The 24939-nt window shown below is 48.9% G+C and overlaps 1 protein-coding gene across 1 annotated transcript in view; it reads right to left on the bottom strand.

The window, feature by feature from the left end:
• Window positions 1-530: 530 nt before the first annotated feature.
• Window positions 531-24939, bottom strand: part of TRIM71 (tripartite motif containing 71) — a 65351-nt gene continuing 40942 nt past the window's right edge. The window contains exons 2-4 of the mRNA XM_025272270.3: window positions 17807-17974; window positions 11755-11889; window positions 531-7191 (exon numbers count right to left, since the gene is read on the bottom strand). Coding sequence (XP_025128055.1) covers window positions 5740-7191; window positions 11755-11889; window positions 17807-17974 — 1755 coding nt within the window. The 3' untranslated portion in view covers window positions 531-5739. The remainder of the gene's footprint in view (window positions 7192-11754; window positions 11890-17806; window positions 17975-24939) is intronic.

Raw genomic sequence — 24939 nt, 5'->3', positions numbered from 1 at the left:
TCTGTGGCCCAGGCAGTTAGTCTGGTGGTGCATATTCCTTACACCATGTCTGCCTTGAACAAATTAAAAAAAAAAAAAAAAAAAACTTATCTTAGTCATTCTAATCTCAGGCAACATGCCCGTGTTAATTTCTCCAACTTTGCATTTGCTTTTCTCACAAAAACAAAAAAAACAACCCCTCAACCAAGCCATGTGTTCTACACTTTCAAATTTAAAGCATTTTGTTGACCGGGCATGACAGCTAATGGACAGTATTAAGCAAGATTCATTAAAAAAAAAAAAACAAAAAAAAAAACCAACAACAAACACTAACCACCCTCCCACCCACCCGAATATACCTAACATGCTAGTTAAAAACAACATCCCTTGCCCACCCACCCTCTCACCTGCACTGAATTGAAGAAGAAGAAAAAAGAAAGAAATCTTACTGCCCTAAAAAACAAGAACATCCCAGAAATGTGAAAAATCTTCCTCTTGAAAAAGACAACTACACAGACTGCTAGAAACACAAAGAACTATTCCAGAGCTGGTTATTTAAAGAAGGTAAACACATTAACATTCAGTCAGTGTGCTCTGGGATAGAGCCTTAAGAAAAATACTACCTGAGCTTGCAAGTTAATACAATCATTAAAAGGAGGTCTACGACCATGTGGATACACAAAACTTTTAGAACCATTACTGGTTAAATGATGATGGAAAAACATCCCACCAGGCTGGCTTGTGAACCCGTAAGATCAGTTTTTAAAATAGGCATCATTGAGGTATTTCTTCACCATGACATCTTTAAAGCGAATGCGCAGTGACGACCGTGGTCTTCAGGACCCTCTCTTCCAAACTATAACAAAAACTGAAGCGAGGGGAGGAAGAGAGGGGGAGAGGCAATACAGTACTACCATGGTAATGTGCTTCTCAACTTTATCAAGTATTTAATCAACAAGCAAAGGAAAAGAACAACCCATCAAAGAATGTGTTACCTTTGGTAGGGGGGGGGGAAAATCAAACCCAGAACAAGAGTGACACACCCTTCACCATCACTGCTCAGTCAGACAGTGATTGCTGCAATGTCATGGTGAGGCATGCCTAGCTGGGTCCAGAAAGGGTATAAATACAATCATGAGGTCTAAAGGATGCTCATTCCCTTCCAATAGGTGATGTTTTCAACAACCAGACCCTTAGAATTGCTCCTAAAAGGCTGTATTTGTAGACATTCAAAATACAGATAAAATATTTTTTCTCTTGAAGAGAAAAAAAGTAAAAGAAAGACCTAAAGGTCTTCATTTGCAGTTAAGTCCTCAAACAGGTCAGATGTACTCATGGTTTCAGAACACTGAGCAACGTGCTAACGGTGTGCGTTGTTAACTCCTGGTGGGGGAAAAAGCCAGATTGGTAAGAAATATTTGGGTTTAAGGACTCTGTTCTGCATGAGTATAGGAAGATTTGGTTTCCAGGTTTCTTTTTCAAGGTTGGTCCAAGTTTCTCCTGGGAGAAGTCAGTTCTGGAATTAATGAAAGCATTTTCTTCTCGAGGTAGCTCCCTGCTCCCACCCACTCCCGGTGGATTAATACTATCCAGAGACCCCGTCAGATGCCAGTGTGAGGTAGATGACTTTTTGCCAAAAGTGAGGTAGAAAGGAAACAAAAGCAGACGGTGTGGAGTGGAGTGGGTGGGTGGGTGTGTTTTTGTGTCTGTCTGTGTTTTATGTCCCGGCCTGCAAACAGCCAGAGAAGATTGGGAGGGCCAGGTTCTGCGATTCCACCACACGCAAGTATTAAGACTTTTTATACAGCCCCAGACTGTTGGAAACTCAGTAAGAGTGATGTCTTAAATAAATACTTTTTGGCACCATCGGATTTTTTTCTTTTTTTAACAGAAAAAAACAAAACACAAAACCATCCTATAACTTTGGCATATCTTTCGCTATCTACCAGGACACAGCAGTCTTAAGATCTTCAGAGAGGAAGACACACAGAAGGCAGTAAGACTTCCCTCCTCTAATCATTAAGCTTTGGCTTAACTAGAATAAAGCAGATGGAGCCAATCTCACGGTCTTCTCTTACAACCGCATTTCAAAGTGCCTTCGATTCTGGCAACTTGTTTTTGGCCCAGCGTGTAATTTAGATTTTGTTTATGGTACCCTAGTCTTGTGATTCCCCAAATTAAGTTAGACTTAAAAGGGTTCTGTCAATCAAAGAGTCAGTGGACTTGGGGTCCTGTCTGGGCCACTGGGCTCCAGCCAACTTGAGTGCCACCTGCCAGCCACCACACAGCACAGGCTGAGATAGTACTGCTTCTCGTGACCAAATTCACACAGGAATTACTAGGTTGGCCAAAAAGTTCATTTGGGTTTTTCCATCACACCTTATGGAAAAACCCCAGCAAACTTTTTGGCCAACCCAGTATTCAAAAAAACAAACAAACAAACAAAAAAAAACACCCACACAAAACAAACCCAAACACCAGTAATACTTTTGAAATGTCAAGTTGGTGTCCACCAAAAGTGGTTTGCCTCTGTGGGTTGTTTGGATTTCCTTTAGCCATTGCAATATTTAAACCTGTACATCTAAATCCAATTGGCATCTCAAACCATATACTGACCCCATCCCATCCCCTGACCAGATCGGACATACACAGGGATTACTGTCTCAGCATCACATTCCTGAACAGAAACATTTTATCCTCCTCCCTCACAGCACCCAGGAACCTATCTTCACACCACGTTAAGGACTCCTGCTCTGACCCAATTCCTGCTGCCCTGGTGTCACACCTCCTAAGGGGCGGGAGACCTGCACTGGTACACACTTATTGTGAACAGCCTCACTCGTTCTAGGGAGCTCCAAAGGCTAGCCTTTCTCATGACTCTTTGATCCGGAGCATTCCACACTGTCCAAGAAGCACACCCCGAGTGCTTTGCACCAATCCCTTGTGGGTCAGGAGTCAATCGGGAGCAGCCGCAGATGGCAGTGTTTTACAAACAAAAGCTTCCCAAGTGTGAGCATGTTTCTCGAATGGTGGTGATGCACAATCCCAGGCGCAGGCAAGGTAAGGAGATGTATCTTTTACAAAGAGTGAAGAGGCTGCGTCACCCACCCTCCATGCTCGTTTCAAGGAGGGGGCCTGTTTGCTTTAAGCCTGCACACTGGACAGTCGATTAATGAAGCTCTGGTCATTTCAGCCACGTGTGGAAACCCTGGATTCACAACCAGATCCACAGATAAACTTTCAAGAAGCAGCCTTAGTTACTGCTACTCTCTCACTCAGGTCCCAATACTTCCCCACAAATGGGGAGACTGGGAAGCAGAAGTGAGAGTGAAGATGATGAAGCCAAAGACAGACTAACCGAAGGTAGTGACTTCAACAACTCAGCCTAACCATAATCACGACCTGAGTTTCAGAGAACATTTGAAAGAATTTTCAAGATCCACTCCCCCTCCCCAGCTAAAAAAAGAAAAATTAAGCATTTAAAATCAGTTGTCTTTGGTGATTATTTGGGGGAGCAGGACCAAGAGGAGGACGATCAGCACCAAGTTATTCCAAAATTAAAAAAAAAAAAAAAAGCTTAATTACATGTGCTCTTTACCAGTCAAAGAACTGAGAAGTTAGGGACAACATAAAAGACAACCGAATAGGAATCAGAGGGGAATTCACTATTAGGGAATCACTATTAAATTCTTCAATAAAAGAAGAGGCGCTTTTACCGAACAAAGTCTCCTGACACCTCCCTACCCAGCAACACTGCATCTGGGTGACGGGAATTTGAAGCTGCTTTCCAGTTTGGGGGTCTTTCATTGCATGTGGTTCTCCTTTATGGAACGAGGTTTTCCCCATTTTGGTCACTTAGAGACCCCAGAGCTAAAGCAATGGGAAGAGACGGGGGACCGCAACATCGTGAATGTCCCAAAAAGCTGGATGGGAAAAGCTATTTGATTGGCTGGCTACACTGTTTCCCATCATCTCCTTTTCTTCAAGAGTTGTTCCGTTTGTTATTCTGTTTGTTAAAAACCCTAGCCATACTGCAAGAGGAATTTCTCTTCAGTACAGGGCCAGACACCGATCTGTTAGGGGACAGATCCTATTCAACACTGCATCCAGGCGCACCTCCCTCTCTGGAGCCCCTCTGAAATTTGGTTCTCACTTTAGTTATTTCCGAGACGGCCAAGGCTCAGAAGCGCGAGGCTCTGCACCCCAGTCCAACCCCTGACAAACCCACCCTGTAAAGTGGCAGATGCCATCTCATGGTTCCGCAGCTGGGGAGACTGGCTTCCTACATCTTCCTTCTTTGGTTGAACAAGAGGTATTCTGTCCTATACGTTGTTCAGGTTGGGGCGATTTTGGCTTACAACCCTTTACATTCAAAGGCCTTTGCAGGGAAAACGAACCACCCCCCGTGGCTCAGGAGCAGACTGCTCTGTGAAGGTGAGCTGAGGAGAGGGTGTGGGAGCAGGCTGTTCCTACTTCACTTGCAAACATCCCATCTCCCTGAACTTCCAAAGCAGAAAAAAATTGTGCTTTTAAAACAAAAGTTGATTCCTTTGCCTACTTATCTTAGGAGGAGAAATGCCTAGTGTTCAGAGAACCACAATCAACCGCAGTCTGGGGGTCCCTCGCCTGTGTCTCACGCTCTCTGCTGACCGACTCAGCACATGCACACCACCCACTCGCGTCCACGCTCCAGTCCATGCCTGAAAATCCTCATTCTTAGAAAGAGGTGACTTTTCTTCTTCCTTCAAACGTATTCTCTATAACCAACAGCAAACGAAAAATCACTTAACTTCTGAGAATACTTTTAATCAAAAAGCCTGAACTACATCTATTTATCAGAAACCAAAGTGTGAGAGGAAAGTTCTTTGGGAGGTGGTATAGCATTTTTAGTTTTGCTATTTTGGTGTAAGGTGGTTGCACTCTCTCACACACACACACATACACACACCCCCTCCCTCAGAAGAAATAAAGACTGCATACCCTAAAACAGGAATGGTCAGCTTTTCTCGGCTAGCAAGCCACAGCCACATCTTCTAGGAGTAAGAAAACATGCTGATGTTGAACAGGATGAGAAACACACTGAGGTATAAAAGGAGAACACAGGAAAGTTCTCTGTTGCAGCATTAAAAAAAAAAATAAAGAAAAAAAAGGAAAAAAAAAAAAAGATTTTTCCCAGAAAGATCAAGATCACACAATACAACCTAACCCCATAAACACAGTATTCTTAAGAACACAAATACTCTACAATTAAGAATCTTAAATCCTATTTTTCCATGTTTTATAGTTTTTTTTGTTTTTTTCTTTTCACTTAGTAGTTTTCTCATGTTTCCTTGGCTCAATCTACAGAATGCACCCCACCGCACACATCCAGTGCCCCCCACCAGCCACAGAGATGCTAGTGCGTGTCACACCCCATGAAGGAGGGAGGGATACCCCCACTGAGCGAGTGCGGGAGGAGGCAGAGGGCCTGTCGGAGAAGGAAATGTAAAAGGTTTCTGAGGTAGATAGAGATATCACTTCACAGGCTCAATCCCTGCAGAAAAGATAAGTACATTCATCTGTAAAAAAATAAAGATGAGGTAGGACGTAAGCAATGTTGTACTTTTCTTGTTGTCTTTCAAACAAAAGCAAAAAAAAAAAAAAAAAAAAATTTTTTTTCCCTGAGACAGTTTCCTCTTTGAAATTCAAAAGGGGGGGAAAGAGACAGAGAGGAGAGATGGATACACGTGCACCCCAAACACAGAAGCCCAGGAAATGTGATTAGAAGATGAGGATTCGATTGTTGCCGAAGTCCACCACGACGATCATCCCGTCCGGCGTGACCGCGATGCCGGAGGGCCGGTCCATCTGCCCGAAGCCACTGCCCTGGGCGCCGAACTTGCACAGGAAGCTGCCGTTGGACTCGAACATCTGCACTCGGTGGTTCCTGGAGTCGGCCACGATGATGCGCCCCTCCTGATCCACAGCCACGCCCTGCGGCCGCAGGAACTGCCCGTTGCCCGTGCCCTCGGAGCCCAGGAAGCGGGCCGACTGGCAGTCCGGATGGATGACCAGGAGCCGGTGGTTGTTGAAGTCGGTGACCACCAAGTGGCCCTCGTGGTTGAAAGCCACGCCCCGCGGGGAGTCAAAGTGCTTCCAGAGAGCCCCCTCGAAGCCGTACTTATTCAGGAAGACCCCGTCGGGCCCGAACAGCTGGATGCGGTGGTTCCGCGTGTCTGAGACCAAGATCTTGCCCTCGGAATTCACCGCCACGTCCCAGGGGTAGTTGAACTGCCCGTTCTTGGTGCCCTTCTCCCCGAACTTGAGGAGGAACTGGCCCTCGAAGGTGAAGATCTGGATGCGATGATTGTCCTTGTCGGCCACCACGATCCTGCGGGAGGCATCACAGGCCACCCCGGCAGGCCTGTCGAACTGCCCCGGCCGGGAGCCCAGCGTGCCGAACTTGTGGTGGAAGGCGCCGCACGGCTTGAACACCTGGATGCGGTTGTTGCTGCGGTCGGCCACCACGATGTAGCCCTCCTTGTCCACGCTCACGCCCCATGGGCGGCAGAGCTTGCCGTCGCTGTCACCCTCGCTGCCAAAGCTCAGGCCAGGGAGCCCAATGCCCACGTAGCTGCGGCCAGACTTGACTACCACCTTGAAGGGGCTGTTCTCGATGTGCTGGTTGCACAGGGTGACCGACACCAAATGCTCCCCCTCCAGCTGCGGCCGGTAGCTCACCACGTATGTCCCGTTCTGCTGGTCGCTCACCTCCGCACCAAACAGGTTGCCATCGGGGCCCAGGACCACGGCCGACATGAGGTCACCCCCCGACAGCCGTGGCTCCCCGTCATGGTCGTAGCCGATGACGGTGAAGGAGGCCACCTTTCCCTGCAGGGCCCGCTTGAGGCCATCGCCCGTGGCCTTGGTGAGCGGCGCGAAGGCCCCGCTGCTGACGAAGCCGAAGGACTTGATGGCAAGATACAGGGCCTGGTCGGGGGGTGTGAACATGACCCGGTCGTCCTCCTGGGGCTGCAGGAGACTGCGGACGGTCTTGAGCTCCTGTACCTGGGCCAGCATGCGGTCCCGGGCCAGCAGGATGTCCAGCGCCCGGCCCTCCTCCAGGACCTGCTGGACGGCGCTGATGGTGCTCTCCAGCTTGTTCAGGTTCTGCCGCAGCTTCTCCACCTGCAGGTACAGTGACTTGGCCTTCACCTGGCGGATCTTCTCTACCTGGAGGGAAAGGTGAGAGCCAGAAAAGAGGACATGGAGGCTCAGAAGACAGACAGAAAGCAATTCATCAGCTGACAGACTCACACACCGAGGGAAACCTCAAACTGAGGTTTGAGTCTGCAGAAATGACTGGCCTCCACGCCCCCAGCATAGCAAAATGCAAAGACAGAGGAAGGCGAGGGAACTTTCCCTGGTCAGAGGCGATGACTACAGAGACCTGATGGCTAAATGCAATGACTAATCCTGGACTGAGAAAATGCTACTATTGAACCCATTACAGGTGGGACTTCCCTGGTGGTCCAGTGGTTACGACTCTGCGCTTCCATCGCAGAGGGTGCAGGGTCCATCCCTGGTCAGGGAACAAAGATCCCACATGCCTGGTGGTGTGGCTGAAAAACACCAGTAACAAAAAAACTACTATTGGTGAAATGTGACCGCGGACTAGACTCAAGATTTGAAACTAGTGTAGTATCAAGACTAAACTTCCTGGTTTTGATTAAGAGAATGTCCTTGCTCAGAGGAAATGCACATTTAGTTGTAAAGGTGCCGAGTTGCCAACATTCCAACTTACTCTCAAACTGCAGGCATGTGTGCACACATATACACACACACACACATACACATACAATGATGAAAATGGAACAAGATGTAAATCACCGGTGAATCTGGGTCATGCATACATGGCGTTCTTTTATTATCCCTGCAACTTTTCTCTAAGCTAGAAATTAGGGACTTCCCCCTGGTGGTCCAGTGGCTAAGACTCCATGCTCCCAATGCAGGAGGCCCAGGTTCAATTCCTAGTCAGGGAACTGGATTACACATGCTGCACCCAAGAGTTCACATGCCACAGCTCAAGATCCCATGTGCTCCAATGAAGGCCAGTGCAGTCGAATAAACAAAATATTTTTTAAAAAATTTGAAGTGAGAGTTGCTCAGTCATGTCTGACTTGTTGCAACCATGTGGACTATACAGTCCATGGAATTCTCCAGGCCAGAATACTGGAGTGGGCAGCCTTTCCCTTCTCCAGGGGATCTTCCCAACCCAGGGATCGAAGCCAGGTCTCCCACACTGCAGGCAGATTCTTTACCAACCAAGCTATCAGGGAAGCCTCTTAAAAATTAAATAAAAGTTAAAAACAGCCATGTGACAGATGTAGACATTTCCTGAGCAGCTCCGCTGCACCAGGTGCTAGAGATACACGCGGCCAACAGAAAACACGGGCCTCACCCCACTGAGCTTGTAATTTGAAAAGACAGATACTAAGCAAGCAACGAAAGACAAAAAGAATAATTAAGACAGTGCTAGGGGTTAGAGGGTAGACACAGAGTGTGATGGAGACTCACGAGGGAGGTCTGTCTTAGAGGAGGGACATATAGCCTTGAAGGTGGAGAGTAAAGTGGCAGACATGGGACCAGAGGCCGGGCGGACTGCCCAACGGACTGGAGTGCAAAGCTGAATCCCAACAGACTGAATCTTCTACACAAGGGCCGGAAGTCTCTTGAAGGTTATTTCTCTCTGTCTCTTTCTCAACATACGTACACACACAATCAGTGGGAGAACACTTTGTGTGTGGAGGGAATATAAGGAAGGATTTGGTGAGCATCTAATTCCAGATTACAAACTAATCCCCCCTCTGTCCCCCATCCTGTTTTTCTCTGTTCACAGGTTTTAGAGATTTTCAACAGGGAGTCTAAGAGGCCCCACACCCCAAATCTGGAGACACTGCCTTTTTTGGCAACCGCTGGCTTGGATTATCTCCAAAGGGGCCTCTAACCCTAAAATGCTGCAGGATGTAAAAACATGGCTTCTGTCCTGTTTCTGAGGGTCCCAAACCACACTATTAGGGATCATGGGATTTCTGTTTGATGAAACAGCCGTCTCTCCATTCTTTCACATGAAATAACTTGAGATTCCTCTAAGTTTAAGTGTTTTGCTCCGTGAAGAGAACAAACCAGCCGCCCGGCTAGTCTGCACTGTTCTGCAGAGAGGACCGTGACTTCTGAGTGCCTAACTGATCTGAAAGCCACAGAGTGTCTATTTTAGAATAAGGGTTCACTGGTAGAAGGGCTGGATTTAATCCGATTTTCCCTTGCGGGGTGGATAACATGATTCTGAACCCAATTCCTGCACATTCATCTGTCCACTCTGGAAGGACGTGCGTGCAGAGAGGCCCAGGTGGGGACCAAAGAGAAGCCATATCCTCTGTCGTCACTCTGGACCATATCTCTGGGCCTCGGTTCTGATCCCTCAACTGTGTGGCTGGAAATGTGTAAGCCACAAGAAAGGAGGTGCATCCAGACATGTAAAACTGGGTCACCCAGCACTCAAGTATCTTCAATAACCAAGAGACACAAAAAGAAAACATTATACAAAGGTGCCCAGGCAGGGACAGGCAGGAGGGAGCAGAAAACTTCGTAATTAGTGGAGAAGGCGGACTCCCCAGGATCTGGGGCAAGGCACTCCAGCAGAGAGCAAAGATGAATGGGACTGCTGTGTGTCCAGAATGGGCAAGCTGATTTTGGGTCATCCAAGAGTGAGTTTTTAGGCAAGTAAACAAGAAGCTGCTTACATGAAGAAGAGACAGACTCTGCTTCCCAATCTGCTTCTCCTATGGTAAAGTGCGTGCTCTCTAGTGCTCCTGAAAGAGCACTGCCCTGAGAGGGAGGAGGATGCAAGTTGGGCCCACCAGAGGGAGGGGAACTAAGGTGAGGTCTGCAGAAACCCCCGCACACAAAGGCCTTTTCATCCACAAATCCAGAAGAGCAAGTTTGTGGCAGAGTTCACCACAGAGCTCTCAGGTTGCAAGAAGGGGGCCTCTTTCGGTTATAATTAACATTCGTGGGTGGCATGGGACCAGCAGACTGGGGGGACATCAGAGTGTCTGAAAACTGTGGCAAGCCCACAGAGGTGCCCGAATAAACCGTGTGAATGAACTCTTGGCCCGTTTCTACCTGAGGACTCTCCTGCCAAGAGGGAGCGGGGAGCCATATTCCTTGAGAGACCCGAGAAGGCAGAAAGCAGACAGGGAGGGGCAATGCAGAAGCCAACGCAGCCTTCCAAAAGGCCGGCACAATTCACTGTATTAGGGCATAGGAAATTGACAAGGATCATTTTCAGAAATCAAGAAGCCGTCAGACTGCCCGAGTAGCCCAGCGGATAGGCATCTGCCTGCCAATGCAGGGGACATGGGTTCAATCCCTGATCCAGGATGATCTCACGTGCCTTGGGGCACTAAGCCCATGCACCACCGCTACTCAGCCCAGGTCTAGAGCCCACGAGCTCCAACTACTGAATTCAGACCGTGTGCCTCCAGACTGTGCTCCGTAACAAAACAAATCCCCAAACTGCAGAGAAGAGTAGCGCCCCTCGCCACACACAACTAGAGGAAGCCCCTGAGCAGCAATGAAGATCAAGTGCAACCAAAACCAAATAATTTTAAAAAGAAAATCAAAATGCAATGAGCCAAACAAGCACCACACACCCAAGTACACCCATTTACATAAGCTCTGCATAGTCTTTGCTGGCACCTTTTTTCAATTTTTTTCTGGCTGTGCCAAATAACACGTGGGATCTTAGTTCCCCAACCAGGAATGGAACCCGAGCCCCTTGCATTGGAAGCACAGTCTTAACCAGTGGACCACCAGTGAAGTCCCTGCGTAGTTGTCGTTGTGTGTTCTGAGATGGTGACTGGTTCCAGTTGAACTGGCATGAGGCACTGGAGCCTCTCAGGCCTCCTGCCCTTTTCTTCCTGGGCAAGGGTGGAAAATCTGACAAGAAAATGCTGCTGGGGACGTGGGTGGGGCGAGTCATCTCTCCAGCTGATGTTATCTAAACAGCACACCAGCGGGCTCTGCGCTCCTTCCTGCTCCAACAGGAAGAAAAGGGCACACACATTCACTGCCCCCACACGGAAAACTGGCTTTCCACAAGGGGTCAGGAAGTCCCACCAGCCAGGGCACCAAAACTAAGGATGTGTCCAAGCAGCCTGCTTTCCTGATGGCAGCCTCCACTGTACTCTCTCTCTGCCTAGAATTTTGTTGTGTCTGCAATAGAAAACCCGAGCCTCCTGGGACTCCCCCTGGTGGTCCAGTGGTTAGGACTCGCACTCCGAGGGCTACCCCTGTAGGGGGCGCGGCTTCCATCCCTGGTTGGGGAATTAAGATCCCACATGCCCCCCCAAAAAAGTGTCATGAAAACCCAAGACTCCATCCAATCTCAGGGACCTGACTACTTCTGAAAAGGAGTCTTTCTGCTCAGAGGGCACCAGCAATGTCTAGATACGCCTGCATCTTTGTGCGAGAAAGAAATGGCAACCCACTCCAGTGTTCTTGCCTGGAGAATCCCAGGGACAGGGGGAGCCTGGTGGGCTGCCATCTATGGGGTCGCACAGAGTCGGACACGACTGAAGCGACTTAGCAGCAGCAGCATCTTTCTGCAGACTATTCGAAAGTCCGAGCCAGGGTCCAGGGGACAATATTAGAACACTCACTGTCCCGCTGTGGCTCACAGGGGACATGTGGCCACCGAGCTGGCCCAGGGTGGGGTGGGGCGCCCCCAGTTACCTTCCACAGCAGCTCACACTCCCGCTCCTCCAGGGCTTTCTTGTGTCTCGCAGTCACAGCTTTGACCTCCGACTGCACCACCTTCGCCTTCATCTCCACCTGCTCTGCCACCGTCTGGGCCTGCTCGATGCTCAGCTGGAAAACCAAAAGCAATCTCAGAGCACGACAAAGACCTTCACTCCCCACAGGCAACTCTTAAGGCTGCTTCTCTTCAGCCCTGAAAAATGAATGCCACGGGCCCCCACCCAGGCCTCATGGTCCCCATCCTTGGAAAGAGAGCGAGTATTGGGAGAAAGAAGGGATTCTGTCTGACATGTAACTGGAGGAGCTGCTGGGCAAGGGCTGGGCTTCTTTGTATGAGAAATGGCAGCTCCACAGTGAATGTCAGGATTGTTAAAGAGATACTCCGACACAGTGAAACCACTGCAGCTGGGCTCCAGCCCAAAACTGGGGACTCAGGGTCAGATGTGAACTATACGACTCCAGGCACACGAGTGACTTCCCACAGGCTTTCCGGCCCGGGTCCCTACCTGGGGGAAACCCCGAAGGCTAAGCATGTCCCTGGAGGGAGGCATGCCACAGGCTACAGCCCAGTTCAGAAGCAACGCCAAGTGCAAACTGGGAACGGTGTTGAACCCACCTGAGAAGCCACACCTGGCCAGACATAGCTTGCCAGAGCCCATCCCTGCCCCCGCCACGCCCCCACCCTGTACCACCAGCCCCCAGTAAATCAGCCCGTTTAATCAGACGTAGTATTGCTCATAAAAAATTAATCCAGACAGAAGGCCTGGTGTTTTCATGAATATTACATGATGCGTGTTGAGAAGCCACAAGGATTGGAGATACTGAGGTATTAAATCAGGGATTCCAAACCAACTGCTGTGGCCTAGATTAGGAGGAAACCAGGGAGGCCTTAAGGGTCTGGATCCTGCCTGGGCTCAGCAATCAGCTGCAGGTGAGCAGTCAACCGTGTGCCTGGCACAGGAGGCTTTCTGGGACATGGAACGCATCCGTGGCCGGCACCCGTCCTGGGTAAGCCAGGCTGGATGGCTGTCCTGGGGCTCAGAAACCCAGGTTCGTTCAGATCCCAACTTCCCCTCCTACTAGTTTCTAAGGTCTCAGATGTGTTCCTGGCCTTCTCCAACTTTGGGGTGAACGTGAGAAAAATGCAGAACAATACTTGGCAAGAGCTGGGTCCAGACCCTGGCCTGGAGTCAAATATGGCTATTATTAACAGTGCCTAGCTGTTAAGCCCCTGCAACAAAGGCGCAACCATCCTCTCCCTTCACCTCACTTAGCCACATCATACAAGTAAGTAGGCCTATTCATACCTCCTCCCTTGAGACGTGATCCCACGAGAGACACTCAGCACATGCAACATGGTGCAGTCACCACCACCATCTGGCTCCAGAGCACCATCCTCACCCAAAAAGAAGCATCCACGCCCATGAAGCAGTCGTTCGCCATCCCCTCCTCTCCCCCACAGCATCCAACACCTACTGTCTCTATAGGTCTGTTTATTCTGGTATTTCAGACAAATGGAATCAAACAATACATGACCAACCTTATTTTCAGGACCATGCTCTCAGCTAATCAGTTGTGACAAGGGCTTCCCTGGTGGCTTAGCAGTACAGAATCTGCAGGGGACGTGGGTTCAATCCCTGGGTCAAGAAGATGCCCAGAAGAAGGGGATGGAAACCCACTCTAGTATTCTTGCCAGGGAATTCCCTGGTGGAGTACAGTCCATGGGGTCGAAAAACAATCAGACAACAACTTAAGAAACTAAACAACAAGAATCAGCTAAAATTCATTCAGTCACTTATAATCGAGACCCCTAACGGACCACCCTTCACGCTCAGTTGGAAGACACATTAATGGCATGGAAACTTCATGCAGCTGCCCCCAAACCAGACATAGTAAACATCCCCAGGAGGCCTAAGGACCCACTGAGTGGATGGGAGCTGGTACCTGGCTGATCTGAATGCCTCATAGGCTATCCATGGCCTGGAATGGCTTTCACCTCCAAAGTCACCCCAAAATTCCAAACCTCAGCTCAGATGTCACTTCCTTCACTAAAACTGGAAGAACACCCACCCATGACTGCAGTGGGTTAAACACCATCCTGCCAAAATTCAGATGTGCCTGAAAGTGCAGGAAATGACTTAACTTGGAAATAAGGTCTTTGCAAATGTTACTGTTTAAGATGAGGTCACAGCGGACTAGCCTGAGTCCTAAATCCAATGACTCTTACCATACAGGGCTGGGGGAAGGTGAAAAGTCAAAGAGTCAGTCGCTCAGTCGTGCCCAACTCTTTGTAAGCCCGCAGACTGTAGCCCGCCAGGCTCCTGTCAATGGAATTCTGCAGGCAAGAATAATGGAGTGGGTTGCCATTGCCTTCTCTAGGGGATCTTTCCAACCCAGGGATCGAACTTGGGTCTCCACCTTTGCGGGCAGATTCTTTACCGTCTGAGCCACCAGGGAGGCTCAGAGGGCCGTGGGTGGACACAGGAAGAAACTGGAAGTGATGCAGGTAAAGTCAAGGCAGGAAGAAGCAAGACAAAGTTCTTCCCTAAAGTCTTTACAAGGAGCACAGCCTTAGTGATATCTTGGTTTCTGACTTAGATCCTCCAGAACCCCGAAAAAATAAACCCCTATTGCTGTAAGTCACCCGGTTTATAGCAGCGCAAGGAAACTAATACAGCAGCCGACAAGCTGAAATAGATGGATGTATCCAAATTACCCCAAAGAGAAAAAGTTACCCCAAAGAGAAAAAGTTAAGACTGACCAATCAAGTGAGTGTGTGTATGAGCAGAGATATAACAGAGTCACTAGCTTTCAAAACATCTCAGGTTTGTCAGTCGGGACTGATTCAGAAAAAGAGAAACCTCACTCGACATTTAAATAGAGACGATTTAATGCAAGGAATTCGGTTGTATAGGAAGTGGAGACCTGCTAAGGCAAAGGGCACCCTGAGGACTGAGAGAGTAACTTCAGTCAGACACCAAGGGGTGGTGTCTGAGAACAAAGAAAAGTAGGGGTTACTGGGACCCAGAAGTGTGGGGAGGGACACCCCAGGGCCCAGCTCACTCTGGGAGTAGCAACAGCTGGGAACTGGAACCAACTTCTGCTGCCAGGAGGGGAAAAGAGCTGCTGATGAGAACAGGAAGTCAAAAGGAAGAAACAAGGGCCTTTCTCCCACTTCTAGATAATGCTGTTTGAAACACTGCAGCCCCTGCCTCAGATGGCACGACCACGAAAGGGCGGGTTGGCACACCAGTAATGGGTATGCCCTGTTTCCAGGGTGCTGGGTATCAGTTAGCACAGAGCCGATGTCCTCGTCTATATCACTGAGCCAACCACGCCTATGTCTGTAACATTTTAAAATGCCTCCCCGATGGTAAGCAAAGGCATCAAGCTGCCTTAGGTTTACATTAATGTCATATTACTTACCAAACTGATTTTCCATTAAAATCAGAAGAAATGGAAATAACAGGTGCACATTCCTACAGGGCAAGAACTGGCCGGAGGGCAGTGACCACCACCCCCCCTTGCGTGACAACATGGACAGTGAGGGTCTGGTCACCCCCCACCTTACCCTCTCCTAGCCAGGCTGCTCTCAGCATCTTCTCCCCTTGGGTTTGGCCCTCCTACTCTATGGTAAGAAGTACTTCTTCCATTTTCCTAACAGGTAAAATTGAAGTGAAAGTTGCTCAGTTGTGTCTGACTCTTTGTGACCCCATGGACTACACAGTCCGTGGAATTCTCTAGGCCAGAACACTGGAGTGGGTAGCCTTTCCCTTCTCCAGGGGATCCTCCCAACCCAGGAACTGAACTCAGGTCTCCTATACTGCAGGTGGATTCTTTACCAGCCAAGCCACCAGGGAAGCCCAAAACAGGTAGAAGAGGAGCAAAGCTCTGGTTGTAATTTGAGTCGTTTCCATTCTCAAAGTCATAAAAGCTTGGTATGAAGAGACCATATGGATCTTTCTTCTCCAAATCCTACACAACTTTCAGACATGCACTGCACTCCAAGGTGTGAAGACCGGGACCTGCTTAACTAGTTCCCATTATCTATGCAGAGCATTTGAAGGACGCAGGAGGCAGATGGGTTGGGGGAAATGGCAGTGGGTGAAAGGGATGGGGAAGCTTGGAAAACAGAAACACACAGTTGATATAAAAAAAGAAGTGTGCACTGTGGCTGATTCATGTTGATGTACGGCAAAAACCACCACAATATTATAAAGTAATCCTCCAATTAAAATAATTAATTTTTTAAAAAAGAAGAAGAGGGACTTCCCTGGTGGTCTGACAGCTGGGACTTTGTGATCCTGATTCAGGGGGCCTGGTTCGACCCCTGGTCGGGGAACTAGATTCCACATGCCAAAACTAAAGATCCTGTGTGCCGCAATTAAGACCCGGCAAAACCAAAAATAAGTATTTTTAAAATAAATAAGAAGGAAGCAAAGAAAAGGGGGGCGGGGGAGGGAGGAAAGAAGAAAGATCACCGAACAAGCATGGCACTTGAGGAAAAAAAGGTTGTCTTCAAATGTTAACAGATTCAATCAAACACTTGAAGTTGAGGATCCCAATCTGGGCAGGGAAGTCAGTGATGCCAGCTGACTATTGAGTGGCGGCCACTTAGCAGCGAGGAGAGTCTGAGGCCAAATCTGGGTTTCAGGGAGAAAAGTGCCGAAAGCGATTAGTGATGTCTGCATAGAGAACAGTGGTGACCTGATGACAGGTATTTAAAGTGGCCTGATAGTCAGAAGATAAGGGAGAAGCAAGTGTCACCGATACAGGCCACCACAGCAGATATGAGTGATACTTTATCACATTGAGTATCTTTGAAACTATGATTCGTCTTAACATTGTCAGTGGGCTTCTTTCTTTTCTTGGTTGTATGCTAAATAAATGTGTATCTTACAATTAATGGCATCTTACATGTGATGAAAAAGTAAGTAAAGAATCAAGGCTGTCTTAAGTGGAAACCAACTATATTCCTGATCCAAACTATGGCTGGCCCCAGGGAAAACCTTTATGATATTCTCAGATTACATTTGCTGTTGTTCAGTTGCTAAGTTGAGTCTGACTCTTTGCAACCCCACAGACTGCAGCCTGCCAGGCTTCCCTGTCCTTCACCATCTCCCGGAGTTTGCGCAAACTCATGTCCATCAAGTGGGTGAGGCCATCCAACCATCTCACCCTCTGTCATTCCCTTCTCCTCCTGCCCTCAATCTTTCCCAGCATGTGGCTATCAGATAACCTGACTCAGCAGAAAGATTACTTCAGTATCAGGCATAGAAATGTTGACAGTTCTGAGAAACTTACTAAAATCCTAAACCATCCTTCTTCCCTAGAGCATGATCGATTCTTTACCGTCTCCTTCCAAAAATCTTTTTTTAAAAAATAATTCACATTCTAAACAGTTTCCTATTCAATTTCTGCTCAAGGATTAGTAATGCTTGAACTTTCAAGCTCATCCTACCAGACAAGGAAAACAACCTGATTTTTTTATTTTCCTAAAACCCTGTCAACCTGGATCAGGCAACACTATTATTACCTATGTAAGTGAACTTCCCTGTGTCCCAAAGTTACATGTATCCCTTCCTACATGACCTTATTTAGCTCCCGGGGAAGTTTGAGACTCTGAACCTTATATAAAATTTCCCATGCTCACTTATTTCTCACCTGTAAACCAATCTGGGTAGCAAGATGAGGACAGTCTTCCTACAGTTCTGACTGAAGCAGGCTGATGTCCATTGGATTGGGGCGGGGGGTGGGGGAAAGGCGGGAGAGAGGAACTTGGATGGGAAACTTGCCCGGAGCAGCTGGTAACTCAAGCCACATCACTGTCATCTTCACGAGACTGTGAGGTCTCCATGCCCTGCCCCCTCCGCCCTCATGTGACTGCCGCTGCCTGCCACGTGGGCTCATCGGGGTCACTGTCCCATGGCACACCCAAACATCTGCACACATCTGAAAGGGGGGGTGGGAAAGGTTTTCTGTGCCAGGAAGAACCAGGGAGACAGGTGAAGGGTGGGGAGGGACTGACCTGGATGGCCTGGCGGCCTTGCTGGGCGTCGGCCAGCAGCTGGATGGTGAGGGCCCGCGAGTCCTGCAGCGCCTCCTGGAGGTAGACGAAGCTGTGGCCGCCGTGCCGGCCCACCGTACACTCGCGGCAGATGGGCACGGAGCACGTGTCGCAGTATAGGTGCAGCACCTGGGGACCAGAGAGACGCAGGCATTAACGGCGTGCGGGACACTCTGTGCGCAGACCCCCACAACAAACACGCACCCCCCCCATGGTGGGGGGGGGGGGCGGGGGCGGGCCGCAGTCCACCCTGAGGACAACCTGCTCCCCTCCACCCCCGACACAGAGAAAAACCAACGAGCTCCCCCGTTCTGCTCCCGTTTCATTCACAGCCATGACTGAGCCACTTGGAAGGCCAAGAAACAAAGAAACAAAACAATCCTCCTGCCATCAGAGACTTCCCTAATCCTAATCTAACCAGAGGAAGTTCCAAGAGTATGTCTCTGCAGTCTGAGATGGCTGGCCCGAATGAACGAATACACGAAGTTTCTCTTGCCATCCCAGGCTCTGGACTGGGAAGCCAGGCGGGGGGCCAGGATCAAACACCCACCCACTAGAGCCCGCTGCCACCTTCCCCATCGAGAAGCTCTTAAGCAAGGTGAGGGCTTCCGTTTCTGGAACGAGGGCCAGAGGCTCATGGTAAAGCCAGCCAGCTTCTTGTCTTTCTCTTTCCCGCCAAGTTGTTCCCAGGAGCTGACCCTGGGAGGCAGCTGGTGCTTGACAGAGCTGCTTTATGCCAAGCTCTGTGCTGCCCTGGGGCTCCCCCAGTGCTGGGAGGGGCAGAAGGCTTGGCACCGCCTCCACCTGCTGATAAACGCTCAACTCTCAACAGCAAAAGCTCCTTGGCACGGGGCCAGTCCCATCGCATCCCTCCCCAGAGCTGGCCCTCGGCACCACGGTCTGTAAATGTTTGCTGGCTTGCTTACAAGAGCAGGGCTTCAGTCTGCCTCTGTTACACCGGGGGGTGAGGGGAAGCCAGCCAACATGCAGGGAAGCAGTTTGTGTGTTTGGTAGCGGGGTGCTTTCACATCCGCAGCACTCAATGCCCAGAACAGGCCACACAGGTAGCAAGGGCTGCTCCCAACACACAGGGTTCTGGCTATCCCGTCCAGGGCACAAAGCACCTGCCAAGGTGTCACCAAGGGGGTAAGACTCAGGACCGGGAGATTCTGGAAGCAGAGTGTTGTGAGATAGAAGAAGAGATGGGGGTTGCTCTGAGACCCACGAAGTTCCTATTACGCTGCACGTCCCATACTCCAAGGCCCCAGGTCAGCTCGCATTATTTATTGTGGGTGGAGCATGTCCATTAGGAAATGATGCCCCCAAGCGGCTGTCAGGCAAACAGGCCGCTCCACTCAGAGGAGCACGTGACCCAGTAGAGGTTAGGGTGCGTCTTCACTGTCTGGGATCCAAGAACGGGAAAAAGGAAAGACTAAGGATATCAAATTCCTGCTTGGAAGAAGTGGTTGTGATCCGGAAAGCTTTCTAGACCTCCTTTCTCAGGCAGGAAACGTGATCGGGTTTGTAACTTGTTGAGTGCGGTACTTTTCCAGAAGTCGAGTCCAGGAGGCACTTGCCTCCATGAAGGCCAATTGCTTTTTGAAAAAGGCCTGCCATTTAGAGATGTAATCTTTCTCATTTGATAAATTTAAAATTCTCAAGCCAGCCTGAGATCTAAACCAAAAAACGCTAAATAAATTTAGGGAAATTCCTGGACACTCTGTTTTTATGAAGTTCTGCTAAAGCGTTTCTCTGGCCTGAACAACATCCCTCCCCTCTGCTCCTTTCATTTGTCACGGGAATAAAGGGATCACTCCTGCTAATGTGAAGTGTGAAAACCTCCCAGCAGAAGGCTCCCTCCTCTTACCAAACAGCTAAGGTTCTCTTCACCTCTGCTCAGGATCCACTTTTTTCTTTGGGTGGAGGGGGGGGAGGTGGGAGGGTGGGAGATGACTGGTGTCTGCCTGCTTTCTTACTTAGATCTGTGGGCTCTTGCCAAGTGGGGAAGAACATTAGGCTGTCAGCCTGAGCCTGGCACTACCACCCACCTGCCAGGACACCTGCTCTCGAGTCACCTGTCTCAGCTTCAGTTCCTTGTATGGAGCACGTGGTGTCTGACCAGGGACCTCAGGAAACCCCTTCTACTCCAGAACTCCCAGGAACCCTATCTCTGGGGACTCAATGCCACAAACCAGAGAATTCTGGGCTGAGCCAGAAGCCAGCCTCCAGGTGCCAGTTGTTCAACTGCAAGGCATTAAGGTGATTTTTCTGGGCTTTTAAGTTTGCAAACTCTAGAGTATACATGACTGATACTGTCCGGGGGAAGAGATCCCACAAATGGTGGGTTTCAAAGGATCTTGCAGGGACTTCTCTGGTGGTCTCAGGGTTAAGACTCTTGAGCTTCAACTACAGTGGGCTTGAGTTCAATCCCTGGTTGGGGAACTAAGAGCCCATGTGCTATGAAGTGCAGCCAGAAATAAACAAATAAATGGGATCCTCCAAGCAGTGAGGCCAGAAAAGAGATCCTAGGCAGAGAGGGGAGGCCCGAAGCACTTTGACAATGGGCAAATGGGGGTCCTGGGGCATGACCTCAGCTGACAGTGTTTTACATGGGATCAGTGTAGCTCTAACATAGTCTGCCAGTGCTTCTGCAGTGCCAGGCTAACTACCGGTGTCACAGGGCTGCGGGTGACACGAACGGTGGGGAGGACTTCCCTGGTGGTCCACTGGCTAAGACTTCTGCTTTCAAAGCAGGGATGCAGGCGGTGGGTCGTGGGTTTGATAACCTGGAGGGGGAACTAGGGTCCCATATGCTGTCTGGCATGGAAAAAAAATTTTTTTTAAAAAGGAAGGTAAAAGCAGAGCCCAGCAATGCTGTCTTTCAACTGTTGATTTTTTAATTTATTAATTGAAAGATAACTGCTTTACACTATTGTGTTGGTTTCTGCCATACATCGACACAAGGCTGCTATAGGTATACATATGTCCCCTCCCTCTCGAACCTCCCTTCCACTCCCACCCCATCCCACTCCTCTAGGTTGTCACAGAGCCCTGGCCAACTATTGATTTTTTCCAAGAACACACTATCTAAAACCAAAAAACACGATGATCACATACTGTAAACTTTCTATTAGAGTAAAACTTGGGAGGGACGTCACTCCATTCAAAAGCTCCACACCTCACTTGCCTAACAGGTTCTAAGGTCAAAACCCAACACTTTTGGACCTCGTGAGACTCAGTGAACAGGCAGGGTGTACGTGGGTGTGCACGGGTGCAACTCTCTCTGAACCAGCTTATTTAAGGTTATTTTGAAAGAATAAACTGGAGGGCTGTTCAGAGGGGCCACAGGCAGAAAGAAATGTGGCAGAGGCCATGAACTGTGGCTCGGGGAGGAGGGAGGGAGCAGGCCTCTGGCGGCAGGAATTCCAGGGCCTGAGCTGCCCCTTCGGGGCTTCCCGGGCAGATGCTCGGACACGCCCCCTCCCCCCCACATGGCGACAATCTGGCTGCCCCAGCTGAATGGAGCAGGCCTGACCTCTGACCCTGCAAGTGACCACCCTCTTCCCTGCCCCCAGCTTCCAGAACGCCCCACCCACTGCCTTCCTCTCCCAAAATTTCTAAAATACCAGGCGGAGACAAAGACCTAGGAATGTGAGCCCAGCAGGAGAGGAAGGGGGAGGTGGGGGGAGGTTAGAGAAAAAATAAATAAAAATACCAAGCAGGCAGGTTTACCTTAGGCTGGGCTTAAATTAGGTGCTCTGTTAATGAACAAGACGGCGTGCACACAAAATGTACCGTTTTATACAACATGTGATCCAACAAGGAACACACACACACACACACACACACACACACACTGTGGAAATCCAGGTTAAAACACAACTACCCACATCAATGAGAAGTATACATGGAAAGGATGAAGGGGGCCTCTCATTGTCCCGATGCCCCGACTGAAATAACAACAACTTATTTTTGGAGATTTTTTGGCAGCCCTTAAAATGAACTGAGGACACGCGGCCTCCCACAAACTCAGGCGTAGACAGGAGGAGGTCTCCACCCGCCCCTCCAGACACTGGGAGGCTACAGGGGGAGGCGGGCTGGTGACAACCAGAAGCCTTATCTGTTCGTGACACTCAGCAGCCTCTCCTATTAAAAAATGGTAAACCATGTTCAAGGAGTGAAGTCAAGCCACGAAACCAAGTCTTTTCAACAACACAGAAATCAAGCTTCACTTGACTGAGGGAAAAACAGACTGGAAACCAGGGCTCTCAAATCCGCACAAGCTGTCCCACACCTCCAACCAAGTGCGGCACAAAGCTGCGGCCTCAGGGAGCCTGGGAAGTGAAGAAAGGAATCTTGGACCCTCCTTCGGACACCATCACCTCTGGCTCAGAGTCCAGCGGGGGGACAAGCTACCCTCTTATGGGGGAAAGAAGTCGGAAACTTTTCAAAATATGTGCATTTTTAATGCAAAAATATACAAACTGGTTTTTTTTTAAATCTGCCCCAACAGCTCGGTTGTTTCTGCATTTTTATGTAATCACCCAAAAACCTGCTATATTCTAAGACACAAATAGGAGATTATAGCAGACTTTTTCACTTAAGTGTATTAACCCGGAGGCTGTTCTGGGCCCAGCTGCCCATTTTACTGCTGCGTTATGTTGTCTGTGGATATACCGCGACTTATTTAATTAGTACCTGCTGATAGGATTTTAATGCTGTTTCCTGATTTTGGAAAACTCGCAAGCAATGCTGCAGTGAATATCCTTATATTGCTCTTTACAAAGCCCAGAATTTTCCATTTAGTAATAGATTCATTTGCTACTTTGACGTATCAGAGGGAAAAAAAATCCTACTTGCAAGTGTGGATAGTAAGCCTTCTTGAGTTTAATAACTTGATGTCAGAGTCAGCCTCCACTCATGTGAAGAACAAAGGTGGTTCAAGTGCTAGTTTGTGTCCCCAAGAAGACCAAACCTCTTATTTGCAAAACAGAAATACACACAGAAGTAGAGAACAAATGTATGGACTCCGAGAGGGGGTGGGGGTGGGATGAACTGGGACTGACATATATACACTATTGATACTGTGTATAAAATAGATAACTCACAAGAACCTATTGTACTGGCACAGGAACTCAAAGTTCTGAGGTGCCCTAAATGAGAGGGAAATCCACAAGAAGGGGGATATATACAAACACGCAGTCGACCCACTTGGAAGAAACAAACTGTAAAACAGGTGTACTCCAGTGAAATTAAAACACACACACACACCCCAAACCTACACGGAAGGCCAGTGTACAGGTCCACTCTGCTTGGCTGCAAGTCGAAGGGAAGGCTGAAGGGAGGCCCCAGAGGAGAAGCAAGAAAGCAAGGCTGGGGTTTCGAGTGCTCGGCAGTGGTTGCCAGATTTTCCAAGGGTGGAGGGGAGTGAGGCCACTTGGGATGATGCCAGAGGCGGACAGTGGGAAAGGTCTCGGGTGGCATAAAGAGGAGGGATTGCCAGAGGTGCCACTCAAACACCAGTGAAACGAACACAGGGAGTCCCCATACAAGCCCAGAATCCCATCCTGCAGTCCCCCCAAATCCAACACTCTGGAAACCAAAAGTTTCTATGTATGTTGTGTGGCAGCAAAAACTGAACTGGCGTGAAGATGATTTCTAATTTTTATCTATCCATTTAGGGTGAGTTTTCATATAGTTACCAAAGAACTGCTAATATTCATTATTTTGTGGTGCTGTTTCACAGTATAAACTTTCCAAAATCAGAAACGGCACATCAAGGCACATCTAATCTCAAGAGAGAGGAGGAATGCCCCCAGCTCTAACAACCCTATTTTTTTTCTTTTGGTTGTGCTGCACTGCTTGTAGGATCTTAGTTCCCCAACCAGGAATTGAACTCAGGCCCTAGCAGTGACAGAACAGAGTCCTAACCACTGGACCACCAGGGAACTCCCTGCCCTGCCAACTTCAGACCCAACGTGGTTGCTGGTGCCAAGGGAAAGCAAAGTTCAGGATCACAGAACATCCCATGTGGCTCATTTGAGGTTTCTGTGCCACTTCAAAATCCCATTCCTATTTTTTTTAGAACAAAATAAAATTTCCACACTCCCAATGACCATTTGCTGCCCTCTTCCTTCCTAACACCACCCAACCACCACCCATCACCCAGCAAGACCCAGCTCCCCACCCACCAGGCTTCCTCCAGGTTTCTCTTGCTCCTCTTCACCTGCTCTCCTGCTTGTGGGATCAGGGCCCAACACCCCAGAGTCAGGCACATCGGATCTCCACTTTATATCCCGGCAGTATTTATATTTTATACTTTATATTTCCTATCTCAGGGTTCAACCCCAGGAAGAACCCTCCCGGGACACACAGCTTCTACTATCAACACATACAAAAGCAGAACCATTACCTTTTTATGAAAAGCCACTGGTAACTAGAGAAGTAAGTTCTATTTCTACAGCTGAATGGCTGGATTTGGCTGAGTTTACCTGCGGATTGCTAAAAGGAGAAAGAACTCAATTGGGGGTTCATAGAACTGTCAGAATTATTTTAAAAAGAAATGGAAATGAGTTCATCCTGGAAGGAAATCAGTTTTCCTTTAGCACTGCGGCCCCCAGAAAACAAGGACACTCTATGCAGTAAAGCAGACAACAGCTTCGGCCAGAGTCACAAGGAGCCTTACAAATATTCCCTATCACAGCCCCCTCCCAAAACTAAGGTTCCAACGGCAAATCTGACTCCTAGAGGCGGCAAGAAAGACGTATAATCCACGTGTGTGTTTTTCTAGGATCCTGATGATACTTGAAGGCTGCAGCTAGGTTTTGAGGGCAGGAGAAAACCCCCAAGAGAGCTCTAAGGGCAGAGCTCAAGATGCCAAGGAAGGAAGGAAAAATAGCAGGCAGAAGACAGAAATTCCCACATGAAGCTTCAGCCAGAATTTCTCAGCCCTTTTGTGAAGTCCAAAAAGAAGCATGAAATTTATAAATGTATAATTGGGATGTCACAGAATACTCAGTGTGGGACAACACACAAGGGAACTCCAGAGATGAACTATGACTCTTGTGTCTGTTCTCTTGTGATACCCAGGAGTA

Source organism: Bubalus bubalis, chromosome 21, assembly GCF_019923935.1.
Source record: "Bubalus bubalis isolate 160015118507 breed Murrah chromosome 21, NDDB_SH_1, whole genome shotgun sequence".
In the NCBI taxonomy this organism is placed as follows: domain Eukaryota; kingdom Metazoa; phylum Chordata; class Mammalia; order Artiodactyla; family Bovidae; genus Bubalus; species Bubalus bubalis.
This window is presented reverse-complemented; position numbering and strand designations above follow the sequence as displayed.